The sequence below is a fragment of the Oryzias latipes genome, chromosome 3, assembly GCF_053564925.1.
Source record: "Oryzias latipes strain Hd-rR chromosome 3, Olatipes_Hd-rR_3.1".
Taxonomy (NCBI): domain Eukaryota; kingdom Metazoa; phylum Chordata; class Actinopteri; order Beloniformes; family Adrianichthyidae; genus Oryzias; species Oryzias latipes.
The window spans coordinates 42,454,864-42,468,484 of NC_136239.1; the positions used below are offsets into that span (position 1 = coordinate 42,454,864).

The following is a 13,621-nucleotide window of genomic DNA, read 5'->3' on the forward strand; positions in this document are numbered from 1 at the left end:
TTTCCTGATCGTGATTCTAATCGTGTTCCTGATTGTGTTCCTGATCGTGATTCGAATCTTGTTCCTGATCGTGTTCCTGATCGTGTTCCTGATTGTGTTCCTGATCGTGATTCTAATCGTGTTCCTGATCGTGTTCCTGATAGTGTTCCTGATCGTGATTCTAATCGTGTTCCTGATTGTGTTCCTGATCGTGATTCTAATCGTGTTCCTGATTGTGTTCCTGATCGTGATTCTAATCGTGTTCCTGATCGTGTTCTTGATCGTTTTCCTGATCGTGATGTTGATCATGTTCCTGATCGTTTTCCTGATCGTGATTCTAATCGTGTTCCTGATCGTGTTCCTGATCGTGTTCCTGATCGTGTTCCTGATCGTGATTCTAATCGTGTTCCTGATCGTGTTCCTGATAGTGTTCCTGATCGTGATTCTAATCGTGTTCCTGATAGTGTTCCTGATCGTGATTCTAATCGTGTTCCTGATTGTGTTCCTGATCGTGATTCTAATCGTGTTCCTGATCGTGTTCTTGATCGTTTTCCTGATCGTGATGTTGATCATGTTCCTGATCGTTTTCCTGATCGTGATTCTAATCGTGTTCCTGATCGTGTTCCTGATCGTGTTCCTGATTGTGTTCCTGATCGTGATTCTAATCGTGTTCCTGATCGTGTTCCTGATTGTGTTCCTGATCGTGTTCCTGATTGTGTTCCTGATTGTGTTCCTGATCGTGATTCTAATCATGTTCCTGATCGTGTTCCTGATCGTGTTCCTGATTGTGTTCCTGATTGTGTTCCTGATCGTGATTCTAATCGTGTTCCTGATAGTGTTCCTGATCGTGATTCTAATCGTGTTCCTGATTGTGTTCCTGATCGTGATTCTAATCGTGTTCCTGATCGTGTTCTTGATCGTTTTCCTGATCGTGATGTTGATCATGTTCCTGATCGTTTTCCTGATCGTGATTCTAATCGTGTTCCTGATCGTGTTCCTGATCGTGTTCCTGATTGTGTTCCTGATCGTGATTCTAATCGTGTTCCTGATCGTGTTCCTGATTGTGTTCCTGATCGTGTTCCTGATTGTGTTCCTGATTGTGTTCCTGATCGTGATTCTAATCATGTTCCTGATCGTGTTCCTGATTGTGTTCCTGATTGTGTTCCTGATCGTGATTCTAATCGTGTTCCTGATTGTGTTCCTGATTGTGTTCCTGATCGTGATTCTAATCATGTTCCTGATCGTGTTCCTGATTGTGTTCCTGATTGTGTTCCTGATCGTGATTCTAATCGTGTTCCTGATCGTGTTCCTGATTGTGTTCCTGATCGTGATTCTAATCGTGTTCCTGATCGTGTTCCTGATAGTGTTCCTGATCGTGATTCTAATCGTGTTCCTGATAGTGTTCCTGATCGTGATTCTAATCGTGTTCCTGATTGTGTTCCTGATCGTGATTCTAATCGTGGTTCTGATCGTGTTCTTGATCGTTTTCCTGATCGTGATGTTGATCATGTTCCTGATCGTTTTCCTGATCGTGATTCTAATCGTGTTCCTGATCGTGTTCCTGATTGTGTTCCTGATCGTGTTCCTGATCGTGTTCCTGATTGTGTTCCTGATCGTGATTCTAATCATGTTCCTGATCGTGTTCCTGATCGTTTTCCTGATCGTGATTCTAATCGTGTTCCTGATCGTGTTCCTGATTGTGTTCCTGATCGTGATTCTAATCGTGTTCCTGATCGTGTTCCTGATTGTGTTCCTGATTGTGTTCCTGATTGTGTTCCTGATCGTGATTCTAATCATGTTCCTGATCGTGTTCCTGATTGTGTTCCTGATTGTGTTCCTGATCGTGATTCTAATCATGTTCCTGATCGTGTTCCTGATCGTGTTCCTGATTGTGTTCCTGATCGTGATTTTAATCGTGTTCCTGATCGTGTTCCTGATTGTGTTCCTGATCGTGATTCTAATCGTGTTCCTGATCGTGTTCCTGATTGTGTTCCTGATCGTGATTCTAATCGTGTTCCTGATCGTGTTCCTGATTGTGTTCCTGATCGTGATTCTAATCGTGTTCCTGATCGTTTTCCTGATCGTGATTCTAATCGTGTTCCTGATCGTGTTCCTGATCGTGTTCCTGATTGTGTTCCTGATCGTGATTCTAATCGTGTTCCTGATCGTGTTCCTGATAGTGTTCCTGATCGTGATTCTAATCGTGTTCCTGATAGTGTTCCTGATCGTGATTCTAATCGTGTTCCTGATTGTGTTCCTGATCGTGATTCTAATCGTGTTCCTGATCGTGTTCTTGATCGTTTTCCTGATCGTGATGTTGATCATGTTCCTGATCGTTTTCCTGATCGTGATTCTAATCGTGTTCCTGATCGTGTTCCTGATTGTGTTCCTGATCGTGATTCTAATCGTGTTCCTGATCGTGTTCCTGATTGTGTTCCTGATCGTGTTCCTGATTGTGTTCCTGATTGTGTTCCTGATCGTGATTCTAATCATGTTCCTGATCGTGTTCCTGATTGTGTTCCTGATCGTGATTCTAATCGTGTTCCTGATCGTGTTCCTGATCCTGATTGTGTTCCTGATCCTGAATAGAAACCAACAGGATTGTCTGTTGGCTCCAGCTTTTGGAGGTGAAGGAACCTGCAGATGAATGAGAAGATGGAAAGGAGGCGAGGAGGTCAGTCAGAGGAGGGTCTCACCCCCAGCTTGCGGCTGCGCATGCGCACGTAGCCCTGCTTGATGATGTCATTGAAGTTGGAGGCCATCTTCAGGCAGAACGGCAGTGGAGAACATTTAGATGTTCCTGAAGGTTCCTCCAAACGTTCCTGCTCCTTCGAGGAGTGCCACGCCTCCCCTTTCTGGTCTCACTGATCCTTCTCTCCGTCTTCTCTTTGTCATCAAACATCAGACTTTTTCTGTCATCCTTCTTTCTGGTGCAGAACTGCAGACTGAGACAGAATCAGACAGGACTCCAGTTATTCATCATATCTGAGCGTCGTCATGACAACCGGACGACACAGACATCTCCCGTGGTCCTAGAGGATGATCAGAAGACCAGCAAATTCTCCTGACCGATCAAAGACACTCCTGTAGATCATTCACACTTGTCACTGCAGTGGGCGTGGCCTCTATCCGCCACCAAGAGCGCCGGACTACAAACTGACCTGAACAACAAGTCGGGCAGAGAACTGAGACCAGACCTAAAAAAAGGAGAATGGACAGCTCTGGGATCTTCAGATCACGTCACAGAAAATCACCGGGTTTGAATGGGTCAGAACCTCTGAACGGACTCTGCAGATGGAACCTGGATTCACTGGAAGGAGTTTTTCTTTCCATGCGATGGAGGAGAACTGCTGTCCTCCTCACTGCAGACACACACAGTCACACACACAGGCACACACAGTCACACACAGTCACACACTGTCAGAGACACACACACAGTCACACACACACAGTCACACACACACACAGTCACACACACAGGCACACACAGTCACACACAGTCAGAGACACACACACAGTCACACACACACAGTCACACACACACACAGTCACACACACACACACAGTCACACACACACACACACATGCCACACACAGTCACACACACACACACAGTCACACACACACAGTCACACACACACACACAGTCACACACAGTCACACACAGTCAGAGACACACACACAGTCACACACACACAGTCACACACAGACACAGACACAGTCACACACAGACACACACAGTCACACAGGCACACACACAGTCACAGACACACACACACAGTCACACACAGTCACACACAGTCACACACACGCAGTCACACACACACACACACACACACACCGTCACACACAGTCACACACACACACACAGTCACACACACACAGTCACACACACACAGTCACAGACACACACAGTCACACACACACACAGTCACACACAGTCACACACAGTCAGAGACACACACACAGTCACACACACACAGTCACACACAGACACAGACACAGTCACACACAGTCAGAGACACACACACAGTCACACACACACAGTCACACACAGACACAGACACAGTCACACACAGACACACACAGTCACAGACACACACACACAGTCACACACAGTCACACACAGTCACACACACACACACACACACACACACACACAGTCACACACACACACACACACACACACCGTCACACACACACACACACACAGTCACACACACACACACACACACACACCGTCACACACACACACACACACAGTCACACACAGTCACAGTCACAGACACACACACACACACACACAGTAACACATTAATGTCCATCCAGAGGCCAGAGTCATAACACAGACTTCATTTCAGCGTTTCTGCTGCCCAGCTTCCAGAGAAACATCACGAGTGTGTTTTTGCTCTCCATTTGGCCCGTGGCTCAGCGGCACACATTTCCCATCAGGCCCTGGGGTAATTTATCCTGACAACAGCGGAACATTAAGGTTTAACAGGAGGATCATTATAGGATGTTGGTTTGTCAGAGTGGATGAAACACAGGAGAGAACAACAAACAACAATACCCCAAGATCAGGCAGACATGGAACACGAAGAACACTGAAAACACAGAGAACATGGAGAACACTGAAAACACAGAGAACATGGAGAACATGGAGAACACAGAGAACATGGAGAACATGAAGAACATGGAGAACACAGAGAACATGGAGAACATGGAGAACACGGAGAACATGGAGAACACAGAGAACATGGAGAACATGGAGAACACTGAGAACACAGAGAACATGGAGAACACTGAGAACACAGAGAACACGGAGAACACGGAGAACATCCTGCAGCTTCAAACTGAAAGTACTGGAGGACAGTTTAGACAGCCTGAACTGTTCTGGACTGAACTGGATTAAGGTTCAGTCTCTGTGTCCAAAACAGATCCAGAGGAATCTGTCACTGTTTATGTCTAGTCACTGGAATCACACGCAGCAGAAGCCCCGCCCACCTGCCAGAACTGTGTCAGAACAGAAGTCTGAGTTTGAGGAAACCAAAGCAGTGAGGCTGTGGAACCTGGGTTCAGGTCTGATCCAGCGTGGGTCTTCAGGAAAGATCCCTGTGGGTCTCCCTGAACCCTGAACATGCAGGGTGGAGTCAGGAAGAGCTTCCCTGCAAACCACCTGTGCCAATTAGGGAGTGTTGAGTCACTATGGCAACCGCTAACGGGATGTGCCGATAGGTGAGCAAAATGCTAGGTTGGTAGTAAAGAGGAGAGACTGACCTGTACAGATGAGCAAGGCAGCAAGATGGGAAGGACATGCAGCCGGTTAGGCAGATGGATGGAAAGAATAATGAAGGAATGAGAGAACAGAAGAGGTGACTGTTGTGGAGCAGGAAGTAAGAAAGATTAGTGGGAGGGGGGGGGGGGGGGGGGGAGGCCATTGAAGAGGATGAAGAGTGGAAAGGCACTTGGTCCTGATGACACACCTGTGCAGGTATGGAGTGTAGATGGAGGGAGTTTCTGACGGGTTGTTCATCAGGATCTTAGGTGGTGAGAAGATTCCTGAGGACTGGAGGAGAAGTGGGATGGAGTCCATAAGAATACGGAGATGTGCAGAGTTGTGATAACTGCAGAGGAATGAAGCTGAGGAACCAAACAATGAAGTGATGGGAAAGAGTAGCTGAAGCTAGACGAAGAGCAGACAGGATGGTTTCATGCCAAGAAAGAGAAGATGGTAAATGGCGTATACTTATATAGCGCCTTTCTTCCTACAAGGACAAAGCGCTTTACAGTCACAGACACATTCATACACTGGTGGCGGCTCCGCTGCCAAACACAGGCGCCCGCCTCCCACCAGAAAGAGAGAAAGAAGAGACAGAAGGAGAAGATGGAATCTTTGCTTTGAGGGTGTTGATGGAGAAGAGAAGGTCAGAGAGACACGGTCTCTGGAGAAAGTTTATGTCCAGAGAGGACGTGTGGTAAGGTATGAGGAAGTCTACAGCAGGACATGCATGAGGGCTGTAAGACAGTGGGGGGGGGGGCTGTAGGGGGGACAGAGGAGTTCATGGTGGAGGTGACTTCCTGTTTGCAGTGGTGATGAACAGACTGACAGATGAGGTTAGACAGGAACCACCACGGACCATGATGTTTGCAGACGATACTAGAGAACAGGTGGAGGAGAAGCTAGAGAGGTGGAGGTTTGTCCTGGAAAGGAGAGGAATGAAGGTTAGGGGCAGCAAGACGGAGAACATGTGTGTGAATGAGAGGAACCCAAGAGGAAGAGTGAGGTTACAGGAAGAAGAGATGAAGGAGGAGGATGCAGTAACTGAGTAACTAAGTCAATAACTTTTGGGGAAGTAACTATTAACTACAACTAATTACTTTTTTCAACACTGGCCTTGAGACAAGGGTGATTCTGTTTAGCAACACTGCTGCTGTCAGAGCTACCTCAACCTACCTTCAAGCTCCGCCCATTCCTCCTCATGTACCCCCATTACTTACCCCCTTCTCCTCACTTAGAGACAGAAGAAGGCGTCTGCTAAAATGAATACGATACGACACAACTGAGACACCAGAGACACACCTGCACAGACAGAGACACACCTGCACAGACGCACACCTGCACAGACACACACCTGCACAGACACACACCTGCACAGACAGAGACACACCTGCACAGACACACACCTGCACAGACACACACCTGTACGGACACACACCTGCACGGACACACACCTGCACAGACACACACCTGCACAGACAGAGACACACCTGCACAGAAACACACCTGCACAGACAGAGACACACCTGCACAGACACACACCTGCACAGACAGAGACACACCTGCACAGACACACACCTGCACGGACACACACCTGCACAGACACACACCTGCACAGACACACACCTGCACGGACACACACCTGCACGGACACACACCTGCACGGACACACACCTGCACGGACACACACCTGCACGGACACACACCTGCACGGACACACACCTGCACAGACACACACCTGCACAGACACACACCTGCACGGACACACACCTGCACAGACACACACCTGCACAGACACACACCTGCACAGACAGAGACACACCTGTACAGACACACACCTGCACGGACACACACCTGCACAGACACACACCTGCACGGACACACACCTGCACGGACACACACCTGCACAGACAGAGACACACCTGCACAGACACACACCTGCACAGACACACACCTGCACAGACAGAGACACACCTGCACAGACACACACCTGCACAGACACACACCTGCACAGACAGAGACACACCTGCACAGACAGACACACACCTGCACGGACACACACCTGCACAGACACACACCTGCACAGACACACACCTGCACAGACAGAGACACACCTGCTAACATGCTCTATAGCTAACGTTACCAGAATGCTTCTTTCTTCTTCTTCGGTTTTATTTTTCTGCTGTTTGCATAAACCCGCAAAAAACTCGAATAAAACTGAGCGAAGGGCGGAGGCGCAGCCGCTAGGGGGCACTGCAGCCGAATGAAAACTCCAGTTTCCTGAAGATTTTGTGGCTTTTGGGCTCAGCGGAGCCAGAAAATATCCCAGAATTCCGCTGGCGGCGTTCCGGCCGTGACCAGGGTTTACATACATCCTGACACGGAGAACCTCGTGGGAGCCCTCACTTCATTAGGATGCTGGACTCTTTCCCTCAAACATGTCAGCTTCATCACATTCACGCGCCTGTATCCTCCTCATCCTCGCGCCCATACCTGCAGGGGGGGGGGGGGGGGGGGGGGCTCCAGCGGCTCTCCCCCCGCGACACCGGCAGGAGCAGCGCCGTTCCTCCGCGCAGGATCCCGGCGATCGGTGCCGCGCGCTCCTCCAGCTGCCGCGCCGACAACAACACGGCCGGACACGCCCAGCCGAGCGGCGGTCTGTCCGCCAAGCCCCGCCCACTCGCGTGACGATGCTCAGGAAGAGCCAATCCGGAGCCTCCGCCTGCTGCTCAGCGTCACTAAAAACGGAGAAAGAGACATGGGCCGTCAAATGGAGGCATAAACTTTCTTTTATTTTGTAACTATAATGTACAAAAGATCCCAATAAAGCTTTCCTGCTTCCATAAACAAATGTTACTTTCCTGGTCTCTCATCTACAAACACAATATTTCTCCATACAGATACTACATATGGAACAATAAAGACATTACAGACATAAATCTTTATTTTATCCGTCTTGATTTACTCCAAACATCCTTCTGGTTCATCAGCTGTTTAATTCAAACGGAGCTTTAATGTCACATGAAGAATTCTGCCTCAAATTTAGCATCAAAATGCCTAAAACAGACTTTAACATTGTTTTAAAAGCAATTCCTAAATGTGTCACGACGTTATTCAAAAGCTCATCATTACAGAGTCCAACTTTATTACCAATTGATCCCACTAAAATAGAAATAGGACAAATGTGTTTTCCTTCTTCACGTAACATGTAACCCCCTCACTCTTTCAGAAGGACGTTGTGTCCATTCACTATGTAGGAATCATTTAGTTTACCATTTAGAATGGAAAAAGATCTGAAATCCACCAGAAAAATACTTTTAACCAATAAAATGAAAGAAATCTGATTGAAACTAATCCATAGATTCTACCCATATCTGCAGAGGTTAAAGAAGACATTGATGCAGCTGCTCTGTTTGTCCACATCAGCCTGAAGATGCTGTCGTTTAGAAATGTCATGTCTGTTTTCCACTAAACTCTGGGCTAAAGTTTCTCATTTCATTTCCGCACACTGACTTCCACCTTTAGAACATGTTATGTTTGGCCACACCCACTGTCCATCCCATAAAAAGAACAATTCTACAGCATTAATCTCTCATTGTTTTTATGCAAATGGAACATTCATAAATCCAAAGTTACAAATCCTATTTTCTGTCTTTACCAATGAGTTCAAACAAAACATCAACACAAGAAGAAACTCTGACAGTCAGAAAGAAATTAAAATATTTCATCTGTGCGTCAGTTTCAATGTCTTTGTGTAAAATGTAATAATGACCCCCCCCCCCCCCCCCCCCCCGTTTGTTCCTTCCTTGTTGTTTTGCACTGTTGTGCTTTGAATTGATACATTCAATAAAGTTTGGAAGAAAAGAAAAAAGAGACATGAGGAGTCAAAGGAATCTGAAACATTTAACACATTCCTGATCTGAATATAAAGATGACTCCACTTTATTCTGTAATTCACCTACAAACGATGGAAAACATCCACTAATTCATCACAGACGCCACTTTGACTGATTTCCCTTTATTAGAAAAACTAACTGTGAATAAACCAGACCCCCCCCAGCTCCTGTGGTGGATGAGGATCCTGTCCTCACATGTCCTGCATGTTCAGAGGAAACGGTTCCTCGTCTGCTCTTCACCGGTTTTGCTTGTTATCGGTTCTTTGTGAACACGGTTTGCAGTTCCACCGTCACTGAGCTCCTTCTGAGTCTGAACGTACTGAAGAGTCTCTGGTCGTCAGGAAGTGACCTTTTCCTGCTGTTTCCAGTCATCTCTAATGCTTTTCTGCACAGACCTCATTAAACTTCCATGTCTTGGTTTTTAATTATTTATACAAACAGAAAGGATCCGTGTCGTTCCTCTTTTTAAATGCATTTACAGCGTATTTGACCACAATAAGAAACCCACAGATGTGAAGCAGAAATGTTTAATATCTGCATGGAAGAAGGAGAAATCTGTTTTATAAATTGTATTCTTACATAATATAGATTTTGTGCTTTTTTTCTGGCCATGTTAAGAATGTCGATGGAATTTGTTTAGTTTCTGTTTGTTTGAATCGATGCAGCTGATGTTTATGCATGTTTTGGAGACAAAAAGTCTGAAACGTTGTGTTTCTGATTCTGCCATCAGTAAAGAAACAAGCAGCAGCGTCTGAACTTCAGTGCAGCTGAAGATCCAGAGGATCTGCAGATCCTGATGAAGACTCTGGATGAAGAAGTTCTGAAAACCTTTGAACCTTCATCCAAACCTTTAAAATCCTCTTTTGCATATAAATGTATCAGTAAATGTGGATTTTCATTAGTCAGTGATTAAACTCAAGCTCTGGCTGACAGATGTGACGTTATGGGATCTTTCTGGGTTCACATTTTTTCTTTCTGTTTCTTTTACATGATGATCTCGTCTGCATAGAGTTGAACTCTTTCTGTTCAAACTTACAGCTGATCGTCCCTCAGATGCAGCGTTTGACTTTGTTTTAGCTGCAGCTACAGAACCACTGAGTTTTGGGGGGCGGGGGGCACCGATGTACAGTTTGGAGAGAATTCAGTCCATTTCTCAGTACAAACTTCCAAAGAGTTCAGAAAGTCAATCCTTTGTTCCAGCCTTCCTGTAACAAGGTCCTCTACCAACAAGAAGCTCTGGGGTTTGTAGTTTTCCTCTAAACAGTTCGGGTCAGAAATGTTCGACATGTTTGAGTCATTTTGGAAAAGAGCGTAGTTGGTATCAACCACAACGACATCACTACAGCTGGTTTCCTGTTAGCTTCTGTTGCTAATATTATCATTATGTTAGCTTGTTCTGCTGTTTGCGTCATGCTAGCTCCTTTAGCACTCCTCTGTTGACATCATCGAAGCTCATTTAGCATTTTGCAATGAGCTTTATCATGTTCCGGAAATGCACAGTGGTGTAGTGGACCGCACCCCCGCTTTACAGTAAAGATCCTGGTTCAAACCCCAGCAGTGTCCTTTCTGTGTGCAGTTAGCATGTTCTCCTCATACATGTGGCTTTGTCCCAGGTGCTCTTGCTTCCTCTCACGGTCCAAAAACCTGCTTCACAGGTTCATGTGTGATTCTGAAAGGGGTATGTGAGGGTGTGGCCCTGCAATAGACCAACGACCTGCTCAGGGTGAACCCCGCCTTCACTCGTCAATGGCTGGGATAGGCTCCAGCAACCCCAGAGTCTATCAACATGAAGATGGATGTTTAGGGTTCAGTTGCAGCTGACAGGATTAAAACTTGAATTTTTGTAGATAATGTTCTAGATAAAGGTCATTTTTTGAGGTTAGTCTGAGAAGATCAAACCAGAGCTGCTAAAAAGAGATTTCTAAACAAAATCCTGCCATTATGATGCATCACTCACCGCCTGCAGCACCTTCAACTAATGAGCCTCAGGTTTCCCAGCAGTAGTTTGTAGGGTCATTTTCTTTGTTTAGACGACAAACTTCCAGGCTTTTCTGTTCCTCCTGTCATCCGTCTCCTTGTCCAGGTTCCCGTTCTGACGGACCGGAAAGATTCTGCGGTGGCAGCTCCAGCAGAAAGACTGTGTGCTTCCAGCAGGTTTTTATTGTTCTGTTGCAGCATCTCTGAGCTCTCGTTTCACACAAACGCACAAACATCACAGCCATCCTTGGTGGACCATTGTCTGCTGCTTTGCCAACAGTTTCTTCTCCTGTTTGTTGCACCCACAGGAAACATCTGAACACTGCACCACCCACGATTGGAGGATCTGTTAACCAATCAACTCGTCTGATGAGTGAGGCTGGTTTTATGGGTGAAGACCGTCTTCAGATTACAGAGAGAATAAATACAAAAGCATTTCATAGACGAAAAGTAAAACAATTGTCTTTGTGTTTTTACTGGCAATCTCCTCTTGACAAATATTTAAAATGTATTTCAGTGAAACTACAAGAAGGCGCTATCCTCTGCAGAGGTTTGTGTCAGGAAGGGAATCTGAGAACTAAAGGTGGAGAAGGTTCATCAACAGTCCCAAGGTGGAGGGGCGTGTCCAAGCAGGTTAGAAGAGGTGGAGGACGGTTTCAGGTGAGACCAAAGGAAAGGTGTAGCAGACTGTGGTGAGAGCAGCCAGAGACTCTGAGGCAGAGATGAAGAGGCTGAGGTTCTGTGTGGAACCAGGATGGATCACTGAATCAGATTGGTCTGGAACCAGATCAGTCTAGAAACGGTTGAGTCTGGAACGAGTTCAGTCTAGAAACAGATCAGTCTGGAACCGGTTCAGTCTAGAAACAGATCAGTCTTGAAACGGTTCAGTCTGGAACCGGTTTAGTCTAGAAACAGATCAGTCTGGAACCAGTTAAGTCTGAAACCAGTTCAGTCTGGAACCGGTTCAGTCTTGAACTACATCAGTCTGGAACCAGATCAGTCTAGAAACAGATCAGTCTGGAACCAGTTAAGTCTGAAACCAGTTCAGTCTGGAACCGGTTCAGTCTGGAACCAGTTCAGTCTGAAACCGTTTCAGTCTGGAACCAGTTCAGTCTGAAACCAGTTCAGTCTGGAACTGGTTCAGTCTGGAACCAGTTCAGTCTGGAATCAGTTCAGTCTGGAACCAGATTAGTTTGGAACCAGATCAGTCTAGTCTAGAAACAGATCAGTCTGGAACCAGTTCAGTCTAGAAACAGATCAGTCTGGAACCAGCTCAGTCTGAAACCGGTTCAATCTGGAACCAGATCAGTCTGGAACCGGTTCAGTCTGGAATCAGTTCAGTCTAGAAACAGATCAGTCTGGAACCGGTTCAGTCTGAACCCAGTTCAGTCTGGAACCGGTTCAGTCTGGAATCAGTTCAGTCTTGAACTAGATCAGTCTGGAACCAGTTCAGTCTAGAAACAGATCAGTCTGGAACCAGTTCAGTCTGAAACCGGTTCAGTCTGGAACCGGTTCAGTCTGGAATCAGTTCAGTCTTGAACTAGATCATTCTGGAACCAGATCAGTCTAGAAACAGATCAGTCTGGAACCGGTTCAGTCTTGAACTAGATCAGTCTGGAACCAGATCAGTCTTAAACGGTTCAGTCTGGAACCAGATCAGTCTCAAAACGGTTCAGTCTGGAACCAGTTCTTTCTGGAACTGATTCAGTCTGGAACCAGTTCAGTCTAGAAACAGTTCAGTCTGGAACCAGATCTGCCTGGAACCAGATCAGTCTTGAAACGGTTTAGTCTGGAATTGGTTCAGTCTGGAACCAGATCAGTCTGGAATCAGTTCAGTCTAGAAACAGATCAGTCTGGAACCAGTTCAGTCTGAAACCAGTTCAGTCTGGAATCAGTTCAGTCTGGAACCAGATCAGTCTAGAAACAGATCAGTCTGGAACCAGTTCAGTCTGAAACCGGTTCAGTCTGGAACCAGATCAGTCTGGAACCGTTTCAGTCTAGAAACAGATCAGTCTGGAACCGGTTCAGTCTGAAACCAGTTCAGTCTGGAACCGGTTCACTCAGGAATCAGTTCAGTCTAGAAACAGATCAGTCTGGAATCAGATCAGTCTGAAACCAGTTCAGTCTGGAACCAGTTCAGTCTGGAACCAGATCAGTCTGGAACCAGATCAGTCTAGAAACAGATCAGTCTGGAACCAGTTCAGTCTAGAAACAGATCAGTCTGGAACCGGTTCAGTCTGAAACCGGTTCAGTCTGGAACCAGATCAGTCTGGAACCGGTTCAGTCCTGAACTAGATCAGTCTGGAACCGGATCAGTCTTAAAACGGTTCAGTCTGGAACCAGATCAGTCTCAAAATGGTTCAGTCTGGAACTGATTCAGTCTGGAACCAGTTCAGTCTAAAAACAGATCAGTCTGGAACCAGATCGGTCTGGAACCAGATCAGTCTCAAAACGGTTCAGTCTGGAACCAGTTCTTTCTGGAACTGATTCA

The 13,621-nt window shown here is 46.4% G+C and overlaps 1 protein-coding gene across 4 annotated transcripts in view; it reads right to left on the minus strand.

Annotated features, from left to right (window-relative positions):
- Positions 1-7,926, minus strand: part of dok4 (docking protein 4) — a 72,819-nt gene extending 64,893 nt beyond the window's left edge. For 2 of the 4 annotated variants that reach the window (XR_013654979.1, XM_078944796.1), the window contains exons 1-2: positions 7,751-7,924; positions 2,676-2,924 (exon numbers count right to left, since the gene is read on the minus strand). Coding sequence is in view for 3 of the 4 variants with exons in the window: in XM_078944796.1 (XP_078800922.1) it covers positions 2,676-2,741 (66 nt within the window). In the remaining variant the exon portion in view is untranslated. Of the gene's footprint in view, positions 1-2,675; positions 2,925-3,233; positions 3,397-7,750 lie in introns of those variants that run through there. The other 2 variants (XM_078944794.1, XM_078944795.1) reach the window with 2 other exon arrangements.
- Between the last annotated feature and the right edge of the window lie 5,695 nt (positions 7,927-13,621).